This window comes from Neophocaena asiaeorientalis, unplaced genomic scaffold (genome assembly GCF_003031525.2).
Source record: "Neophocaena asiaeorientalis asiaeorientalis breed wild unplaced genomic scaffold, Neophocaena_asiaeorientalis_V1.1 scaffold87, whole genome shotgun sequence".
NCBI classification, from domain to species: domain Eukaryota; kingdom Metazoa; phylum Chordata; class Mammalia; order Artiodactyla; family Phocoenidae; genus Neophocaena; species Neophocaena asiaeorientalis.
In genome coordinates this window covers 5578403-5599957 of record NW_020175432.1, presented here as the reverse complement: position 1 = coordinate 5599957, position 21555 = coordinate 5578403, and the positions used below count along the sequence as shown (strand labels likewise).

Genomic DNA, 21555 nt, shown 5'->3' with positions numbered 1-21555 from the left:
TTAATCTCATATTACTATGCTGTGGATCCCATAAAAGAATACATGTTGAGCATCAAATACATAGTAATTGCTCAAACTATGTTGGCTGCTACTGTTATTATGATGGTTGTTGCTTCCTGCTCAGCCTTTGGAATTATACCATTCGCATTTATTTTTATCATTTTGAATCGGGTGACAGCCTAGTGGCTTTAAGGCTTGACTCACTTGCTGTGTGGGCCGATGACTGGGCTCCCGGGAAGCTGAGTGCTAGGACTCTAGTTTCTAGTGGGAAAGTGTCACTCTCCTAAGGCCCTTCTCCAGCTTTAGGAGGTAGCCAGAAAGAAAATTTTTCCCTGGGCCCAGGCTCAGACTCAACCTTCCGGAAGGCAGCTGGATGAGCTGGGGCTGTGGGTGTCATGGGAAAGGTGGGGACCTGGGAAGGGTGTCTCTGGAGCTAAGGGTCTCTCCCTCCCCTTCCTGCCACATGCCCCAGCATTTTGGGGCTGAAGACAGGGGATAGGCTAGGCAGGATCCACCCCCCTCCCCATCACCACCTACTAGGGACACGACCTCCAGATAGCAACCACACAGCGCATAGTCTTCTGGCCTAAGGGGCCTGTTCTGGACCAGGAGACATCACCTGCCCCTGTAGCACAAGCTTGCTGCTGGCAGGAGGCAGTAACTTTTTAACAAGGTCTTACCAGTCGGCAGATTTGAACCGGCTTTTGACAGTCACTAGCAGTGTGTTCCCAGCATTGTGGACACTCATTTGACAGTAAAAGTTGAGCCCCAGCTGTGTGCTTGTCAGTGTTTTAGTAGCTGGGGATAGAGTCATGGGCAAGGCAGGTCACATCTCCACCCCTGGGGAAAGCTTACCTTCCTGGTCGTGGAGGGAAGAGGAAAATAAACAGGATACAGGGCCAGGAAAAAAATAAAACAGGAGTATGTACTCCAGAGGGCTTGGAAGGGGGTTACTTGAGACCTGAGAAGGTGGCATATGAACTAGGACATGAGTGATAAGGAGCCAGCAGCTGGAGGCGAGGAGAGCATGCCAGTAGATGGAAGAGCTGGTGCAAAGGTCCTGAGGCAGGAGGAGGCCTGGAGCATTTGGGAAGCCACATTGTGGCTAGAACATTCAGAATGAGAAAGGGGAAAGGGCCAGATCCCACACGGCCCTATGGGTCATGGGGAGGGCTCTGGATTTTATTCTCTGTGATCGGGTGCCTTAGAGCCTTCTCAATAGAGAAGTGACACGATAGGGTTTGTGTTTTCAAAGGATCTTATAGACTATACAGGCAAGAGTAAAGCCAGGAGCCAGTGGTGAGAGGGTCCAGGCAAGAGATGATGGTAGCCCAGACTAGCATGGTATTGATAACGATGGAGGGAAATGCCCAGCCTTAGGATCTGTTTTGGAGGAATTATTGACAAGTCTTAAAAACTAAGTGGCTAGGGAATTCCCTGGCAGTCTAGTGGTGAGGACTCCATGCTTTCACTGCTGGGGCCCAGGTTTAACCCCTGGTTGGGGAACTAAGATCCTACAAGCTACATGGTGTAGCCAAAACAAAAAACAAAAAAACTGGATATAGAGGATGAAGGAAACACACATTATTATATTTAATTTCCCCATTCCCCCAAAAGTTCATTTTTGAAGCCAGTCTACAAGTGAGGGAAGTGAGGTTTTCTTTCCATTTCCTTGGGAGGGCCTTGTCCAAGATGTAAACCATTCAGTTAAGTATCTGGCATCTAAAACAGTTGGCAAACTACAGCCTTCACCTGTTTTATATGGCCTGTGAGCTAAGACTGATTTTTACATTTTTAAGACTGATATTTTGTGACATGATTAATATATCATGATATGTGAAAATTATGAAAATTCAAATCTAAGTATCTAGAAATAAACTTTTATTGGCACACAGCCACACTTGCTTGTTTACATATTGTCCATGGCTACTTTAATACTCCAGGGGCAAAGTTGAGTCATTGCAATAGGCTGTCTGCCTTCAAAGCCAAAAATGTTGACTGCACAGAAATTTGCCAGCCCCTGACCTAAAGAATTGATTCAAACATTCTCCAAAAACAGGTGTTGGCTTTGAAGATAGGTGCAGCCATTGGTGCTTTTTTTTGGCAGTTTCGTTGCTAAGGAACAGATCTGCTGAGTCATGCTCAGATAGACAGGGAATGCCTCATCCTGTATAAATATTTGTGACTTATTCCTCTCTAGGGGACACCCTACAGAGCTCTGCTTAACCTAGTCTTCCACAAATGGCAAAAAAATGGGGGTTCCCTGGTGAAATAGTTATGGGAAATATGTCATTCTGTGTCATTCTTCCTGGAGACTAACAATGACAGTGCTGAGAAGGTCTCCCAACAGAGAAGTTGGTTTAACTGTTTTATCCATCTCCTCTTCCCCCCGCTTTTTTTTTTTTGTGGTACGCAGGCCTCTTACTGCTGTGGCCTCTCCCGTTGCGGAGCACAAGCTCCGGACACACAGGCTCAGCGGCCATGGCTCACGGGCGCAGCCGCTCTGCGGCATGTGGGATCTTCCTGGACCGGGGCATGAACCCGTGTCCCCTGCATCGGCAGGCGGACTCTCAACCACTGTGCCGCCAGGGAAGCCCCTCTTCCCCTTTTTGAGCTCAGCCTTTCAGTTGTCTCATCACCACCTCCCCCTGCCCCTGAGGGGAAGGGAGGAGGCCTGCAGGGTTGGCACCTCGAGGAGGAGAAAGCACCAGCAAGTGTGGAGCTTTTAAAGCCCTTTTGTGGTGGGAGGGGCCCCTAGGGGCCAGCTCTCTTAGGGTTGGGAAGGTCCAAGCCAGGGTTTCTCAGTGCCCCCAGAACCACCTGCCTCTGAATCATCCAGGGGACTAGCTCAAACAGCAAACTCCAGGGTCATCCCAGACTCTGGCAGTGGGGCCTAGGAACCTGCATTTAACTAACTCCCCAGGTGAGGCTGATGAACACCAGAGTCAGAGTCCCCCTTGGCACCTCTTTCCAAGAGCTTGAGGACTGTGTCTCTCTCCCCCTACCAGCCCCAACTGGCATGGATGTTTGTTGAATGAATAATAATAATAGCAACTTCCATTTCTCAGTGCTTATTGGGTGCTGGGCTGATCACATTGGATCTTTACAACAGCCTTATGAAACAGGTGTTCTCATCATCCCCAGGTGACAGATGGGAAAACTGAGGCCGGGAGGAAAGTCAGCTACACGTTTATGAATTAAGAGACAGGCCAGAGTTCATGTGGAGGTGGGTCTGACACTGGGCAGACAGGTGCTGATCAGCTGCAGTGACTTGAGCACCTGATCTGGGCCAGAGTTTGGACCCAGTAGTATGAGACCTGAGGAGGTGGGCCTCTCTAATGCTGGCAGAAAAGAGTTTGGGAAGGGCAGGGGCTGGGGGAAGATGTCTTCTCTGTGTGCATGGCAGGCAGTAGCCTCTTCCGTCTCCCAGTGGGCAAGCTCCCCCTGCTGCCTGAGTCCCTGGCAGGCCACCCTTCCGTCCTGCCCAGTGGGAAAGCCCAGAACAGTGCCCCTGGACCTGAACCAGGGCCCATTCCCCCTTGGCAAGAGAAACCATGTGCCTCACCCAGCTCCTGGGAGAGGGACCACAACCTTTTAGCAGCCACAAAAGCTGCCTCTGCCTGGTCAGGTGGGCCCCATTCTGAGGTCAGCGGGGGCTGCTGGGCCTGCCCTGTGGCCAGGACCTGTTCCCAGCCCAGCTGCCCCTGGTCCTAGAAGGCCACTTTCCTTGAGGAGCTCACATCTGGTGTCACCACCCGTAGCTGCCCTCACTTTTGTGGCATCAAGCAGCTCAGGAGGCTTTTTGGACTCAAACAGTATCCCTGTGTCTGGCACCCCACTGGGAATGATACTCAGCCAAGGATCCAAGCCCAGATGGCAGGCAATTAGGGAACTGGCACAGGTTGGCCGGGAGATAGCTTTCCCCATGACTTTCCTTTCTGGCAATTAGCCAGCTAGTCAAGTGCTTAGAATGTCCAGGGTTCAGATGCAGTCCTGCCACTTCCCTGCTGTGTGGCCTGGGGCAATCTCAACCTCTCTGAGCCTCAGCGCCTCCTCTGGCAGAAGGAACCCAAATTCAGATGTGATGGTTGCAAAGTCTTAAATTAAGGAACGTAGGGGGACTTCCCTGGTGGCGCAGTGGTTAAGAATCTGCCTGCCAGTGCAGGGGACACAGGTTCGAGCCCTGGTCCAGGAAGATCTCATATGCCGCGGAGCAACTAAGCCCGTGCGCCACAAGTACTGAGCCCGCGTGCCGCAACTAATGAAGCCAGCGTGCCTAGAGCCCATGCTCCACCACAATGAGAAGCCCGGGCACCGCTCGCCGCAACTAGAGAAAGCCCATGCGCAGCAACGAAGACCCAATGCAGCCAAAAATAAATTAATTAATTAAAGAAAAAAGAAAACCACAAGCTTAAAAAAAAAAAAAGTCATGTAGGGACTTCCCTGGCGTGGCGGTCCAGTGGTTAAGACTCCACACTTCCACTACACGGGGCACGGATTCAACCCCTGGTCAGGGTACTAAGATCCCACGTGCCACGTGGCGCGGCCAAAAAACAAAAATTAAAATTGAGTAATGTAAGGAAAGCACTCAGCACGGTGCCCAGCCTGCAGGATTCCTCAGGAGAACTGTATTATTTGTTTTTGGGTGAGAGCGGGAGCTCTCCCAGCACAGGGGTCCCCCAGGCGCTGGGGTCTAGGAAGGAAGAAGGCAGGAATCCTGGGCAGGGATGAGTGGAAGAGGTGCAGACCAGCTCCAGTCCATACTTAGTTGCCCTGCAGTGATGGATTTGTTATATCTTGCCACCAGCCTCAGGATTTAATTAAGTTACTGATGAACTCAAATGTGTCTCTAGGGAGCCAGGAGCTGTCCCTGGTTTCCTCTGCCTGTAGATTAATTCTTGTTTTTCCTTCTTGTTTTTTCCTCCTCTTCTCCCCCGCCCCGCCCCACCCCACCTTTCTCCCAAAGCAAGCAATCACCACCGCCACCCCCCAGCCCCAGTATGTCACCGAGCTGCAGAGTCCGCAGCCTCAGGCACAGCCACCGGGCGGCCAGAAGCAGTACGTGACAGAGCTCCCGGCCACCCCCACGCCCTCGCAGCCGGCCGGCACACCCGCCCCGTCCCCGGCATCCCAGCAGTACATCGTGGTCACCGTCTCCGGTAAGTGGACACGTGCTCAGAGCGAGGGCACTCGGTGAACAACCCCAAAGGGAGTTTTGGGGAGCCTAGCATCCTGGATGTGGGGGCACCCTGGCGCCCTCCCATTGTTACTTATTATGCCTGTTACCAGGAGGGCAGCTTTTAAACTCTCTGGGGTTCCCAGGTGGGATCTGGGGGGCACCTCTGGGGAAGGAGTAGTCAGACCAAGCAGGGAGGCCTCTGTGCCCCCAAACTCCTCCCCACCAGGGCAGCTCTTAGAGCTGTTTCTGTCTCTATCCTCAAGTAAGGTGTCACTTGAAGAAAGGATTGGGCAGTGGAGTTAATTTGCAAACGCCTGCTGGAGATGGAGGGTGCACACACAGCCATCATCCATAAAGGGATCATAACAGCTTCGAGCGCTCAGGGGCTGCGTGTGAGGTGCTCCCTGTGGCAGTTCAGGGAGGTCCGCTGGGAGGCCTGGAGGGACCACTTCCCCTCCCCTCCCATTTCATTTTTGGCAAGACTCAGGCCAAGCGGGGCTCTTGGCTGGGCGAGTTCGTGAGCATGTAATGTGGCCAAGGGCTCCTGTTTGTCACTGTGGCCGCCCCTTGAGGCTGTGGAGCAAATGACCAGGAAGCTTGGGTCATGGCACCCATGGTTCCTGCCTAGAGCATCTTCCCCATGCCCGCTTATTCTAGAATGGCGATGGGCTGAGCAGAGGGAAGTGGGAGCACAGGGTCACGACAGGCAGTCTCTCCCCTAAGGGAGAATGTGGAGCTCCGAACAGGGCTCGGCGTCATTAGTGGTTTCTGATGTGCTCTGTGTAGAGGGGAGGATGCAGCGAAACCTCATGTTGAGGCTGGCCCTGGTCCTCCCAGAGTGGAAAAGGAAGTGGCGGGGATCCTAAGGGCATCCTGGGAGGCTGCGGAAGGAGCAGGTCAAGACTGCGTTTAGGACCATAGGACAATAAAGGGTCAAAATTTGTGGCAGTTGACATGGCCCCATAGGACCAGGACAGAAGCAGCTGGGCCCCGGCAGCATCCTGGAGGCTCCTGGCTGTGTCGGGGTCCCCAGGGAGGGCCAGGGGGTGGGGCACGCAGGGGCTCAGGACAGTGACTCTTTAACACACAGACTGGTGTGGAGGGATGGTACGCAAGAGTCAGCTGAGTGCAGAGTGAGGCCAGGCCAAGGACGTGGCCAGGGTCACCGGGCCACAGATCTCCAGGGGGCTCTCGGTGCTGCACAGGGATCCTGCTACATTTCCTAGCCAGCATACCCCTCACTGTCCGAGAAACCCACTCCCGCATCTCACCTCTGTCACCTCCCTCTCACTCTGTGCTTTTGACCCCTGACCCTGCTGCTGACCTCTCTGGGGACAAGGCATCATCACATGACAAGAAGGACCCCTTCTCCCACCCAGCCGGCCTCCCAGCACCCGGGGTCCATCTGCACCCACCAGCCCTGCTTTCTGGCTTCTGGAAGGGTGAATCGGCCCCCTGCCTGTTCCAGGCTGCCCCCTCCAAGACTTGCTTCTGCCATCCTGGCCTCCTCACTGGGTTCCTCTCTTGCTGATCTTCTCCACCTGCTTGAAAAGATGCAACAGCTCCCATTTTAACCGGGCCTCCCAGGCCCTGCACCCCCTTCAGCTGCTGCCCGATTCTCTTCCCTTTAAGTTCGAATTCCTCAAAGGATTCATGCTCCCTTCCTCAGTCTCTTCTCCCTCACCTCAGCCACTTGCACCTTCCCTCGCCATAGTCCTAGTCAGGGTCACCCATGGCCCCTGTCTTGTCGATCCACTGATCACTCTCTGTTCTTCTCTTCCTTAGCCTCTGGGCAGCGCCTGACACACTGGTTCCCCTCCTCCCAGAGCTGCCCTCCTGCCCTGGTCTCTGCCCACCTCCCTCCTTCCTCCTCATCTCCCTGACTTTGTCAGCAATGACCTCATCAGGTCTGAGGTCTCCTCTCTGCTCCAATGATTCTCCCTTCATGGTGGCCTTGTCCAGTGCCTCAGCTTGCGATGCCACCTCTTATGCTGACAGTGCCACGTTGAGGTCTGCATTCTGGGCTTCAGCCCTGAGCCCTAGCTACCTGGGAGCCATCAAAGGGACCTCTCAAACCAGCATGGCCAAATAGAAGTCTGGATTTGTTTCCTTCTTCAAATCTGGCCTCCATTGAGACTTCCTTGTCCTAGTAAATATCACCCCCAGGTCTGGGTCAGCCTTGATTCCTGTCTTACCCATCCTTTTTTATTTTTTTTCTCTGGCTGTACCGTGCGGCACGTGGGATCTTAGTTCCCTGACCAGGGATCGAAACCTTGCCCCTGAAGTGGGAGCGCAGGGTCTTAACCACTGGACCGCCAAGGAAGTCCCCTGTCTCACCCACCCTTGAGCAAGCAAGATCTCTTGGCTCCACCTCCTAAATACAGCCAGAACCCACCACCTCTCCCACCTCCACGGCCCCCTACCCTGGTCCAGCCTCTGATCATACCCTTCACAGTCCTCCCCCCACAGCAACCAGAGGGAGCCTCTTGCCAGCTCTTGATTAGGTTCCATCATGTCCCAGCTCAACCCAGATGATTCCAAGGCAGGTGGCCCTGGGAGCACTCTCTGAGAAACCTTGGCCTGGCCTTTCTTGGCCCTAGGAGATCTGGCCCCCTGTGGCTCACAGGAAGGGGCTTAAAAAGCTCCACACTCCCTGTGCCCATGCTGACAAGTGTCCAACCTCCTGACTCTGGCCTTCAAGGCCTGCTGGCCACCCAGCCCTACCTGGTACTAACCTGCCCCCTAGCATACCTGCTTCAGCCCCACTGGTCTTCCTGTGGCTCCTCAAACCTTCCAGGCTTAGTTCGTCTCTGGGCCTTTGTACTCACGTTGCCCTCTGCTGGGAGCACTCCCATCCCAGACCTTCTGGTGGTTCATCCCTCGCGAATGCTGGCCTGACCCAGCTCAGTCCTCATACCCCATTAGCCCCTGGGCAGCCAAGAGCAGGTAGGAGGGCTTGTCTGTCACTGCTGGAGGACTTTTCGTAGCCTACAGGGCATCTTATTGGCCCTGAACCTCCTGAATGCTGGCTTTTGCTGCTTCAGGTGTCCAAGGTCCCCAGAACAAGGGTCTGGAATGGATGCACATCTCCAGGCCCCAGAACACCCCAAGTCCCAGCCTACCTCCTCCCTTCCCCTTGTCTTCTCCAGCTCCTCCCAGCGCTCCCCCAGGGAGTCCCTGGTGCTTACAGGTCAAAGCCTTTGTTTCCCTCCTCCCCTGGTCCCCCCATCTTGCTGTGGGGCACTCAGTGTGGACGGGTTGCAGTGTTGGCGTGAATGGCTGTTGGCATGAATCTTAACCTCCCTTCTTTGGTCAGGCAGTGGCTTAATTGTCTTCCACAGTGGTCCTGGGGAATTTCATTTCCCTTCTGCTCCCAGTTCTGCCAGGAGCAAGCCTGTCCCCGGAAGGCTTACTGGGCAATGCTTCCTTGATTTGTTCTAAGAGGAGGTTGGGTTGCGCCCTGTCACTGAACTCGTGCTGCTCCGTTCACCCCTCCCCCATCCCCTTGCCGTGATTTCCTAGGGTTCCTCCATAACCCTCTCCCAGTTTTAGTGTCCCTTTTATCTAAGGGCGGCCCTTGGGCCATGTGAGCCAGTCCTAGGGGTGGAGGTGGGGGTGTAACTGACACCAGCAAAGGCTGCAGCAAGGTGCCTGGGGTTCCTCCAGAGCCAGAAGCAATCTGAGCTGAGCAGGGGCCCAGGGAGTGGCAGGGAGGAGGCAGGGAGGGGCCCTGGACCCAGACCTGGAGCCTAGGCTGGAAGCCAGCCAGGAGCAGCACCAGAAGCGGCTCAACTAACCCGAGCCTTGCAAGCTCTGCCCTAAGGTGACTTTGCAGGTGACGGGAAGGAAGCTCAACTTTCCCGGCTTAGGAGCAATCCTCTAGATCCATAAATCCCTGTCCTCAGAGGCAACCGAACTCTCACCCAAAACCCGGGTGGAAGGGTCCCGCCAGCTGTCCCTAGGAAAGCGAAAGTGAGCCTGTGGAAGGGGATAGGGCTGGGCTGAAGGAGGGACCATGTCCAGCCTCTCTTCCCTGCTTCTGACCTAGAGTCCTTGGGAGTCCAACAAGACTTGTGTCCAGGAGAGGGACATGGAGGGTGTTTGTCAGTGTCCCCAAGCATAGATGGGGAAACCGAGGTCAGGGCAGACAAGGGACTTAGGACGCTGGGGGCAGCAGGAGTCCACAGGCCCCCGCAAAGAACCTTTGACTGAAATCATCGGCAGGACGGGAGCAAAGGATCAGGAGGGAGAGGGCCCTGACTGCCCCATCTGTTGTCCGTGGTGAACTGGGTCCCAGCTTGGAGTCGAGCCTCAGGTTTCCCTCCGTCTTCCCCTAAGTAGCTCGTGACATTTGAGGCCTGAGTAGGTCTCAGTGAGGAAGTGCAAGGCCCAGGGAGGAAGAGACACTCATCAGGTTAAGGGACAGGAAATCAGCTGCCGCTTCCTGACTGGAGACTTGAGACAGCAGGGCCCTCTCTGGTCTGGTGCACATGCCCAGAATGGAGTTTGCACGCATGCGCGCACACACACACACACACACACACACACACACACACACTCAGAGCCAGGGCTAGACACAATGGTAGGGAGCCTGCCCTGGCTACAGGCAGACAGGGGCTCACACATTGGAAGCCCCTTGTCCAAAGAGTAGACTCTGGAACCTCACCTGCCCGGCATGCCCTCCTGGCCTGGCAAAGATGGGGATTCTGGCCTTGAGGGCTACCCCAGAGGCAGGAGATGGGCAACAACACTGGTTCCCAGGGCTTCCCTGTCCCAGGCAGATGCTTGATCTCAGCAAGTCCCCAGGCCTCCAACTGCTCAGGGTCCCGCTTAAGGATCAGCCTTGGCATTTTCATCAGGGCACCGGGGCCTAGGAGGTGGCTGGGGCCAGCCCCCCATTCGCTGCCCACCCTGAGCCAGGCCAAACCTGCCACGGGCCTCCTCTGTCAGGCACTATCCCTTGGGCTGTGCCTGGCTTCCTGTGCCTCATGGACACCCAGGTGTGCCGGGCCCCTCACATGACTTGGGGCTTTCTCGGGTTCTTCCCAGCGGGCCAGCTCAGGGAGGGCCTCCTCTTTTACCATTCAGGGAAGCCTAAGTACAATAGATGCGAGGGACAATTCCAGCAAAACATAGGAATCGGTGCCCCTTGGAACTGGTTGCAGAGGCAGCTGGCCAAGCAGGCCTGTGGTTACTGTCCGCCCCACATCTGGCTACCACTCCCCCACACCCAGCATACATACATTCATGTGCTCTGCCCCAGACTTGGCCCCTGAGGTCCTTGCTTCTACCTAGGGTGACCTTTCTGTCCCGGCCAGGCCCTTCTCCATGTCTCTCCACAGCAGCTGAGGCCCAGCTCCCTGCTTTGGAGAATGAGCCCCAAAGGGATGCTCTGGACCTTGTGGTGTCCCCATAGGCCCCTGGCTCACTGTCCTCCGGTACCCACAGGCCTGAGTCTGCACACCACTGCCTTTGGGCCCTCAGCCTGGGCCTGACCGTTGACTCTGGGTTCCACACATGGTGTGACATTCATGTGGGCACAGACACGAGCCTGTGTTCTGGTCTGCCAGTTCCCGGCTGGACGACCTCGGACAAGTTACTTCCCCTCTTCTGGTCTCTGTTGCCCTCTCTAAAAACAGAGGTAATAAAAGTTCTTTCCATTTCCAGCTGCCCAGGAAGATGCTACTGCAGTGCCTGGGGCACCGGAAGTGCTCTAGTTACTTTTATTATTCCTTGCCCACTGCCCTCCACTCCCACCAGAGGGCTCCCAGGGCATGGGACTGGGACCTTGGCTCCTTCTGGCAGCACATTGGAGGAAGGGCAGGTGCATGTGTGCCCCCAGCCCTACCCCACAACTGAAACTGCTGGGAGCAGCCAGGCGACACAGAGGGGGTGGGGTGGATTGTGTCCTAGCTGGGGTGAGGGTCTCCCAACCAGCGCCTCTCAGGGACACTCGTGCTCCACGCCCCTCCCTCCCCCCCAGCTCCCCTGTTAATCACTTAGCGAGATGTGCATGAAACTCGACCCGTGCCTTCCTGATAGCATCTCTGGGTACCAGCCTCCCTCCTGACCCCACAGAGTGGCCCCAGCCCCACGAAGGCCCCACGAAGGCTCTGCCCACTGGGAGGGAAGTGTGTTTATCCTAAGAGGACAGCCAGGAACTCTGCATCCACTGGGGGGATTAGCTCCCCAAGGTTGCAGGTATAAAGCCGCCCGCACAGCCTGCTGTGCCCGAAGAGGTGGGCGAAGAGTGCTGGGCAGGCTCCCCGGGCGGTGGGGCAGGTGGGCGCCATGTTCTATGATTGCCTCTTCTTGGCTGCCTGTCAGCGTGAGTACCCGCCCGCCCGGCTCCAAGCCCTCTGCCCCCCTACACCCCAGTGAGGACTGGGAAGCAGGGACGGTGGAGAGGGAGGGGGTGTTTGGCCGCAGGCCTGTGAGACCTTCTGGGGCGACTTCTCTGACCAGCTTCCATCCCTGGGAAGCCAGGGGTCATTTCAAGGAAGGTGGCCCCGACGCCTTGCAAGGCTGTGGGACCTGCGGGGGGGCGGGGGGCGGGGTCAGTCACGGTCCACAGTCCTGCCTGTTGGGCAGAGGCGTCCATCCCTCCAAGCCTCCGCTGCATCATGGCTTCTCAGTCACCACTTCTGGTCTGACTTCGGGACAGTGAGGGTAGGGGTGAGGAGGGAGGCTGCTTCTGGGTGTTAAGGATTATAGGCCCTTGGGGCCCCCAGCCCACCCCAATGGGCAGTGCTTGGGCTGACCAGGGGCCAGGCAGGGTTCTTGGAGAGCCTAGCCCCATCCAGAGCTAGCTTCAGGCTGCACTGTCGCATCCCAGCGGGCTCAGGCTCAGGGTGGGGGCAGTGGCAGCAGGCGGAGCTGACCTGGTGACCTTTCCCTACAGAAGGTGCCATGCGGGCCAGCGAGACTGTGTCAGAGGCCAGCCCGGGCTCCACGGCCAGCCAGACTGGAGTCCCCACTCAGGTGGTGCAGCAGGTGCAGGGCACCCAGCAGGTAGGACACACACCCCTCCCCCAGGGGTGTGTAGAGAGGGCACCTGAGGGGGGCAGCGAGGCTGTGGCCGTGGGTACCTTGCTTCCCCCCTAGTCCTGCTGCCCGAACCATCTGCTCACCTGTTCTTATCAAGATGTTCACTGCTGCCGCCCCAGCAAATCCCCCCACCTCCCTGCTCCGGGCCGGGCCTCCCTGGGGAAGCCAGCGTGGCTCAGGTCCCTCCTCCTTCCCCCGCAGCGGCTGCTGGTCCAGACGAGTGTGCAGACCAAGCCGGGCCACGTGTCACCCCTCCAGCTCACCAACATCCCGGTGCCCCAACAGGTAAGCGCCCCGCATCCAGCCCCCACCCTCAGAGCCTCCCCAGGGTGCAGAACCCACCCCTGTGGCCTGTTCTTATCTACCCTCACCAGCATCAAGGCTATGGGGCCTATCCAGGGGCTGCCCTACCTGCTGCCCCCAGCCGGTGAGGCCGTGTCAGTCAGGGCCCATTGGGGAAGGAAGAGCTGCAGGAGTCATCTTAACAGAGACCTGAGGATTGACAGTAAGGAACGTGGCTGGTGGGTCCAGCCCCAGTGTCCCAAAGCAGAGAAGCCAAAGCCGGTTAGGAACCAAGAACCCATAGCCAGCACAGGGGCGTGAGTGCATCGTGGTCTGTCGCCTGGAAGGCTACACACCGGGTGCTGGCATCCAGCGTGGACCGGGACAAAGTCCTGTCAGGTTTCAAGGGTGAGAGCACATTTCCTGTGCCCTGTGGAGCCAGGCTCCCTGGACACAAACTCCAGCTCTGCTGCACATGGGCTCCAGGATCTCGGGCAAGTACTTTCACTGTCCTAAACCTCTGTGAAGTGGGGGAGTGACTGCAGCATCAGGACTGTCAGGGCGATTCTGTGAGCTAGCAGGCACGCAGCACTAGAACGGCGCCTGGCACGACACAGGTGCTCATTTAAAACACACAGGCCGGGGCTTCCCTGGTGGCGCAGTGGTTGAGAGTCCGCCTGCCGATGCAGGGGACACGGGTTCGTGACCGGGTCCGGGAAGATCCCACATGCCGCGGAGCGGCTGGGCCCGTGAGCCATGGCCGCTGAGCCTGCGCGTCCGGAGCCTGTGCTCCGCAACAGGAGAGGCCACAGCAGTGAGAGGCCTGTGTACAGCAAAAAAAAAACAACAACAACAGAAAAAACAAAAAAAAACACAGGCCGTTGTCAGTGAACTGTGGTCCTTCTGGCTCCAGGCTCTCCCCACACAGCGTCTGGTGGTGCAGAGCACAGTCCCGGGCGGCAAGAGTGGCCAGGTCTCCCTGACGGTGCATGGCACGCAGCAGGTGCACTCACCTGAGGTAGGTGGCGGCCCCTTTGGCCACCCTCCCCATGCCTCTCCCCAGAGGAGTCAGGACTCACTCCTCCCAAGTCCTTGTTGACCCTGGCTGGGGTGGCTCGGCCACCAGATCCTACCCCGTGCTGGCTCTGAGCTGAGCCCGGCTCCAGGAGGAGGAGGCAGCTTCTCCCCTGGGTCGAGATGGGCCTTGAAGCTCCAGCTCAGGGCACTGCATCCCAGGAGGCAAAGTGGGCCCCTCTTCCCTTGACAGGGTGGGTAGAGGTTCCTCCTCTGACCACAGGATGGAATCCAGGGACCCCAGAACACCAGTGAGGGTGTGGAGGCAGGCGAGCCGTGGGTGGCCGGGAGCATGGGTGTCAGCAATCAGAGCTCCAGGTCAGATCCCTGGCTCAGCCATTCAGTCCTGGGGACTCTGGGCAGGCCCTCAGAGCCTACTGAGCCCCGAGTTAGAAATGTGTGAAACAGTTAGTGATACGCACTGTGACACAGCACGGCCCAGAGCTGTCGGGCTCTGCAGCCAGCCCACCTGGGGTCAGCACCTGGTGCCACCGCTCACAACCGTGTGGCCCTGCACACGTCCCTTCCCATCTGTGCGTCAGCAAATCATCTGGAAAGTAGGGGTGCCCTCACCTATCCTCTCTCACTTCAGGGCTGCAGCCCATCTGATGATGGAGGCAGCAGGTGGCCCATGATCTGAGGCTCGAGTCCCAGCCCTCTTCGCTGGGGAAGATGGGTCTGAACTCTGAGCCTTGCATCTGGGATGACTGGGGCTGTGGTGGGGACCAGGCATTTGGATGCAAAGGATAGTTACCAGCTTAGGTGGTTGGCTACGTCCCCTCTGGCTGCTGCCCTCCCCCAATAGCTCTCTGGACAGCCCTTTTGAGCAGGGTTTTGTCAGGCCCCGGCTGCTCCACACACACACCGTGTCTCCTTCCATTGCAGCGGTCGCCAGTGCAGGCCAATAGCTCCTCCAGCAAGACGGCTGGGGCCCCCACGGGCACAGTGCCTCAGCAGCTGCAAGTCCACGGCGTCCAGCAGAGTGTCCCCGTCACCCAAGAGGTGCCAGGCAAAGGCGGGCAGTGGCAGGGGCGAGGGTGCTGGCCAGGCGGCCTCTGCATCCTCCTTCAGTTGTCAGTGGGAGTTGCAGTGGGGAAGGCCTGTGAGAGACCAGCAGATTGGGGTCCAGCCCCAGCCTGCCACCTAGGCCTTTGGCAAGCACCTCTGCTTCTCTCCAGACTCCACGTTCTCACCTAAATAACGGCTCCTCCCTGAGGGCCTGGGAGCAGGGCGGTTGGGGCCGCCGTGAGGATGAAGTGCGTCCTCGTGGAAAGCACCTGACACCGAGCAGGCACTGGAAACAGCTTCGAGAAACAGCCTTGGCCTCTCTGGGCCCATTTGCCTGGAGGAAACCCCAAGGCCAAGTCCTGGCTCGCCCTTAGGGGGCTCAGCGAGAGGCCTCAGCCTCCAAAACCATGCCCAATCTTCTGGAGGAGGCCTCGCTCTGAGCTGCCCGCCCCGGCAGCCAGAGCAGGTTAAGAGGCAAGGGCTGTCTGCCATCTGGTCGTTACTACTCAGGTTGGGAGGTTCCCAATCCCCTGGAGAACCAGATGAAAACCATAGACCCTTTCCCTGGAGGAAAGCAGAAACCCCACCCTGAAGGATTCACAGATATTCTCCTGCCTGGCACCAGAGCCCCTCTGAACCTCTAGGCCTGGGTTCAAGTCCTGGCCCCATCACTCAGCAGCTTCCCGCCTCCCAGCCTCTGTCCCTCACTCTGTGCCCTGAGGGTAATGCCGCATCCCCTCCATAGCATGGAAGTAAGGACAGCCAGTATCATGGGCGTGCGGGATAACCCATGTAGGGAGTTGGGGTAGAGCGCAGGGAACCCCTCAGTCAGTCCCAAGTTCAACTCAGTGCTACTTCCCATCAGCCTCACCTTGTTGAGCCTGGGTTACACACCTGTAACATGGCGCCCAGAGGCAACCTGATAATGAACCTGGAAGGCACTAGGTGCAGGGCCAGCAGTGAAAAGCCGGAGAAAGGTGGCGTCTTTCCTTGTGGGGCTGCTGTGAGGCTTACATGAGTTCATGTGGGCAGGGGGTGGTGCTTAGGGGCAGGTGGGCAGCCATCATCGCCATCGTTACCGTAGTCTGACTTGCCTTTCCTTCCCCAGAGGTCCGTGGTCCAGGCCACTCCACAAGTGCCCAAAGCTGGCCCCGTGCAGCAGCTCACAGTGCAAGGGCTCCAGCCGGTCCACGTGGCTCAAGAGGTGTGTGTCTCCCCCACCTACCTCTGGGCAAACTGGGGCTAGGCCTGGGTTGAGCTGGGGAGGGGTGCAGGCCCCTCAGGCCGCAAGGAGGGAGTGGAGCTCCCCTGGGGGGATGTGGGTGGGTAGGTGGGGAGGCAGCTGGAGCCTTCAGAACCCCAGCCCCATCCTGGGCGCTCCACCTCTGGCCCTCGGCTGCGGACGCGGTCCTGGAGCCTTACTCTTTCCGGGCACCTGGCAGTTTAAGGCCCAGGTTTTGCTGAGAGAGATCTCGGTTCTCCCTTCCCTCACATGGGGTGGGGATCTTCTGGTCGGGTTGCTGAGTGAGCTCAGCAGCCTCGTGGGCGGTGGAGGCCTGGAGCCCCACCCGCGGCCGCCCCCGGTGACCCCCCAGTGTCTCTGTTTGTCCTCCAGAGCTCAGGCAGTCAGTTTCCCGCTAGGAAGGCAGAGCAGCAAGAGCCCCGGCCCACGCCGCCACCGGAGCCGCCGCCCCGGCCGCCCACGCCTGGGCCCGGGCCGGGCGTGCTGGCCCCGGAACCGCCAGCGTGCAGCGGGGAGGCCCCGCAGCTAGGCAGCCCCGAGCCGCCGCCGCCGCCTCATTACGAGCCGGGCGCCGAGCAGTGGGCGGAGCTGGTGGGCGTGCTGCCCCCGCACCTGCTCCTGCCACAGCAGAAAGTGGTCCTCGAGCCACGGCCCGGGCTCCTGGCCCGAGCCAGCCCCGACCAGAGGGTCAGGATCCAGAGAGTCCCCCAAGTGCTAGTGTTCGGCACGGCCGCCACGGCCCTCAAAGTAGGTGGCGGACGCATGGGCGGGGTGCAAAGAGCGGGCGGGGGCGGGATCCGCCGGCCCCGGCCCGCGCCCGGCCCCGCAGGCCCTGTAGACCCCACCTCCACCCAGCCAGTCTGGGGACCCGCCTCTGATTCCCCCTAAATCGGGCTCCAGGTCCCAGGCTCTGCCACTACAGACTGGGGTGGGGGATGGGGTGGGGAACTCAGGCCCCGCCCCTAAGACTTTGTCAGTAGTTCCAGATTCTGGCCCACAAACGGGGCCCCACCCCTGGCCCCGGCTCCGCCCCTAGCATCCGGTTCAAGGTTTCTAGGCCGCGTCCCTGTAGACAGGGGTCCGTCCCTGATGCAGGCTCCAACCCTGAAGCCATGTCTGTAGTTCCAGGCTCCGGCTTTAGTGACAGCCTTGTACCAGGACTTGGCTCTGCCGCTGGGTTTCAACTTTCACGCCCACGGTAGGACCCTGTCTGGGGTCCCCTCTGTGCACCTCAGGCCCTACCTTTACTGTCCCCAGCCCAAGCAGAGAGTCCTGGCTTCTCCTGACACAGCTGTGCCTGATTCCCAGCCCTGGCCCCGTCCAGGGTATTCAGAGAGCCCAGAAGTGCAGCCTTCCAGCTGGGGAGCTGCCAGACTTTTAGAAGCAGAGGCGAGGAGCTGGCCCACCCCTGACCCTCTGTGTACCCTTCCTCCTGTGCCAGGTGCAGCAGCTCCAGCAGGTGCCAGTCCCACATGTGTACTCCAGCCAAGTGCAGTATGTGGAGGGCAGTGATGCCAGCTACACGGCCAGCGCCATGTGAGTGGGGAGGGGACTGGGGGAAGGGACAGGAGGAGGGGCATGGGTCTGCTCAGGACCCCCTGGGACTTGAGGCCCCAGCCCCCAGCGGACCAGCCAGCCTTCAAGGCCTCAAGTGGCGGTAAAGCAGAGGGGACCCTGGCAAGTTGGGAAGGGCATCCCAGCAAGGCATAAGAGCTTTGGAATCAGGTTGGTCTGGTTCTATGCAAGAAAACAGAAAACAAAAATGGGAAAAAATTTTTTTTAATTTTACAAGATAAAAATTTCTAAGGAATAGGGAATGTTAAACTGTGAAAAAAGAGTTTCCTTCACTCCTGACCCCCAAACATGCCCCAGAGGGGAGGCTGTGGCCCATTTCTTTGTTTCCTCCCAGAGATACTCTGAGAATAGAAATTACCCCCTTTCTTTGTTCAGAAATAGAGGCAGCGTGTTCTGTCCCCTATCTCTTCCCCTGCCATGTAGCTCGAAGCTCTTCGACCATGTGGGTCCCAGTCACCCTCTTTAACTGCTGTGTGATACTCCACCATACAGCCGCAGCATGAATGACATAGCCAGTCCCCACCCAGCCAACACGTAGGTGACTTCCACTCACTGGTGCTGCACACAGCTCAGCGTCAGCATGTGCCACATCAGGCGGATGTCAGCCCCAGGCCTGCCTTAACCCCGGCTCTGGCTCCTTGCTGGGGATGCTCCATATATATTACCATGGGGAAGGAGCTCCCCTTCTCCATGGGGATAATTCCAGGGCTTATAGTCTCTAGTTGTTGTTTCAGTTTTTGGAAGCTTCATTTGGCTTTCTTTGCATTTGCCTGATTTTTTTCTTATGTCCCTGCCACCTGTTCTTGTGGGCATGACACTGGGGGTGGATTAGCTCATGGAATGACTTGGTCTCTGGGTCCTGATGCTGTGGCTGACCCCAAAGGGTGTGACCCTGGTACCTGAGTCGTGGTCTACAGCATGCAGCTACCTCATAGTTCTGTTGATTTATTTCCAGTGCTGCCAGTCTCTCTTATCTGTGCAGTTGACCAGAGCTGGCAGGGACCACAGAGGACATTCCAAAGAGGAGCCAGGCTCCTGAGGGCCCCCAGGGGCTCTTCTGCCTCTCCTGGTCTGTCTTTTGCTTCTTTTTCTTTTTTAATAAAATTATTTATTTATTTATTTTTGGCTGCATTGGGTCTTCGTTGCTGCGCATGGGCTTTCTCTAGTTGCGGTGAGCGGGGCCTATTCCTCGTTGTGGTGCACGGGCTTATTGTGGTGGCTTCTCTTGTTGCGGAGCATGGACTCTAGGCACACGGGCTTCCGTAGTTGTGGCACACAGGCTCAGTAGTTGTGGCTCACGGGCTCTAGAGCGCAGGCTCAGTAGCTGTGGTGCAAGGGCTTAGTTGCTCCGTGGCATGTGGGATCTTCCCGGACCAGGGTTTGAACCCATGTCCCCTGCATTGGCAGGCGGATTCTTAACCACTGCGCCACCAGGGAAGTCCTGGTCTGTCTTTTGCTTCTGGTTCAGTTCTTCCTTCTGTGTTTATGTGTTTGATCACACGGAGTCCATTGTTGCCATCAGATTCTTCTGCTATGTGAAGTTTTTGAGGACACTGTATCTTATCTCTCCCTCATAGTGGGTCATTACCATGTTCCCAGCCCTTTGCTGGTCCAGATCCCCACGCTGACCAAAGCCACAGCCCTTGGGCCTCCGTCCCTGGCCCTGTCCAGCTTGTGTCCAGAGATACACACATTCATTTATTCAGTCATTCAGCAAACAGTTACCAAAGCAATGTTTTCTGGGAGCACGTGTCGCGTGTAGGGTGCTGGGCTGGTTTTGGCTCCTGCCGAGGTGGGCATGGGCACTTACCAGTCCCTGCTCAGGTCACGCACTCTGGGTGTCACTCACGCAGTAGATGTGAACTGATGCGAACCAGGGCACAGTGATCAAGAGCTGCATCCTGGTGTCTGATGGGCAATGCTGTGCACCTCAAGTGATCACATCCCCCAGCCCAGTCCCTCTCCTTGCTGCCCGCAGAGGCCCCCAAGACTCCCTCCGCTGCATCCTTCAGCACCTTCTGAGCCAGGCCGCTCCTGACGGGCCTCCCTCCCTTTCTGGATTCTAAAAATTTAACTTATGTTTTTAAATCACTAATACATTGAGAGGGCTCAAAATTCAAAACTGTGTCCAGCCACGTTTGGTGAAGTGCCTGCCCCCAGTCCGCGGGCCCTCCACCCTCACAGATGGCAGATATAGATACGAAATGCCATGTAATCTCCCCCTTCTTCCCACTCTCTGCACCCTTCCCTGCCTCTTTTGTTCACCTAACCGAATGTTCTGGAGCTTGTTCTTTGGCAGGACCCCAAGACCTTCTTCCTCCTTCCTCACCCCTGTGTAAGATTCCATCACCTTTTAACTTGACATCCCGCTAAAGATGGACTCCCCCCCCCACCCCCCGCCAGTCATTTTTACTCTCTTGCTATGATTTGCAGCCTTGAGCTCATGTGACCTGATGCAGATCCTGGGATAGCTGGAGAACTCTCCGGGGTGGGGTGGGTTTCTGGGTCAAAGGGAAACACATCTGTACCCCGATAGTCATTGTTGACCAGCCCCTCAGCGTGACGGCTGCTGGATTTAGAAGTAGAGCCCCCGCTTCTCCAGCACCCTCTTCCTGCCTCATGTGCCTTGGTGTGTACCACCTTCTGAAGTGCCCTCAATTTACCTTTGCACTTGGCTTCTCCTCTGGCTCCCTCGCTAAGGCATTAACTCCCCTGTGGGGGACCTTTTCTCTCTCATCCACTGTTGGGTCCAGCGTACCTAGAACAGTGCCCAGCATACAGCAGGCACTCAATAGTTCTTTTTTTTTTTTTTTTCGGCTGCACAGCGTGGTTTGTGGGATTTTAGTTCCCTGACCAGGGATTGAGCCCGGGCCCCTGGCAGTGAGAGCACGAGTCCTAACCGCTGGACCACCAGGGAATTCCCTCAGTAGTTCTTTTTATGATTTACTGAAGCGTGTAGTCTATTGCAAGTTACTTAGCTCTTCCAGTTCCACTTCCTCCCATCTGAAGTAGGGACTCCCAAGTCAGGGGGCCACTTTGAGGATTAAGTGAAAATTTGCCCATCATGCACCTGGGGTGATGCACGGGGCTGTTGCTTCCTGCTCTCCTTCTGCCCCCTCAGTCATGCCCCTGTGCCACCCAGCTCTTGTCCCCTGACTCCCTCCCTCTACTTTTGCAGCCGCTCCAGCACCTACCCCTACCCCGAGACGCCGCTGTACACGCAGACGGCAGGCACCAGCTACTACGAGGCCGCGGGCACGGCTGCCCAGGTCAGCACACCTGCCACCTCCCAGGCGGTGGCCAGCAGTGGCTCTGTGCCCATGTACGTGTCCGGCAGCCAGGTCGTCGCCAGCTCCACCAGCAGTGGGAGTGGGGCCAGCAACAGCAGCAGCGGCGGCAGTGGCGGCGGGGGAGGCGGTGGCGGGGGTGGTGGCAGCGGCAGCAGCAGTGGCAGCGGAGCAGGCACCTACGTGATCCAAGGCGGCTACATGCTGGGCAGTGCCAGCCAGTCCTACTCCCACACCACCCCTGCCTCACCAGCCACTGTAAGTGCCAACCCAGGCCCCAGGGGAGGCGGGGTGGGAGGGGGACCCTGGGTGGGAGTGGTGGGTGGTGGATGGTGGTTGCTGGCCACCGTCAGCAGGAGCCTGGTTAGCCTGGTGTCAGGATGCTCAGGTGAAGATGGCCTTGGATTGGATCCTCGCTGTGTGGCCTCAGACAAGTTACTCAGCCTCTCTGGGCCTCGGCTAATATGCATGACGCTCTTGGAGCTGTTACCCAAGAAGTGTCATCTACTCTGATAGTAACTGGTGATGGCGGATAGATAGCAAGGGGAGGGAGATGCAGGCACCACCATGCAAGAAGCTGCCCCGAGCAAGGTTCTGTGTCCATCCCGAAGGCAGTGAGATAACCTTCCTCTGCCTAGCGTGGCTCTGTGGAGCAGCCCTAGATCCTAATCCTGACCGGGCTTCTCACCAGCTCTGTGACTGTAGGTGGGTTGTCCTGGGGTGGTTCCTGTCCTCTTGGAGCTTGACGTCTGGTGCGATGGCTTCTCCTCTTTTTTTTTTTTTTTTTTTTTTTTTTTTTTTTTTTTTTTTTTTTTGCCTTGGTTGGTTTTTCTTTGTTTTTCTTCTTCTTTTTTTTTTTT

At 57.4% G+C, this 21555-nt stretch overlaps 1 protein-coding gene across 1 annotated transcript in view; it reads left to right on the top strand.

Annotated features, from left to right (window-relative positions):
* RFX1 (regulatory factor X1) overlaps positions 1 to 21555 on the top strand; it is a 30321-nt gene that overhangs the window by 1679 nt on the left and 7087 nt on the right. Inside the window, exons 2-9 of the mRNA XM_024767493.1 lie at positions 4967 to 5159; positions 12081 to 12190; positions 12428 to 12511; positions 13422 to 13526; positions 14468 to 14584; positions 15699 to 15794; positions 17275 to 17369; positions 20587 to 20953. Of these exons, the coding sequence (XP_024623261.1) occupies positions 4967 to 5159; positions 12081 to 12190; positions 12428 to 12511; positions 13422 to 13526; positions 14468 to 14584; positions 15699 to 15794; positions 17275 to 17369; positions 20587 to 20953 (1167 nt within the window). The remainder of the gene's footprint in view (positions 1 to 4966; positions 5160 to 12080; positions 12191 to 12427; positions 12512 to 13421; positions 13527 to 14467; positions 14585 to 15698; positions 15795 to 17274; positions 17370 to 20586; positions 20954 to 21555) is intronic.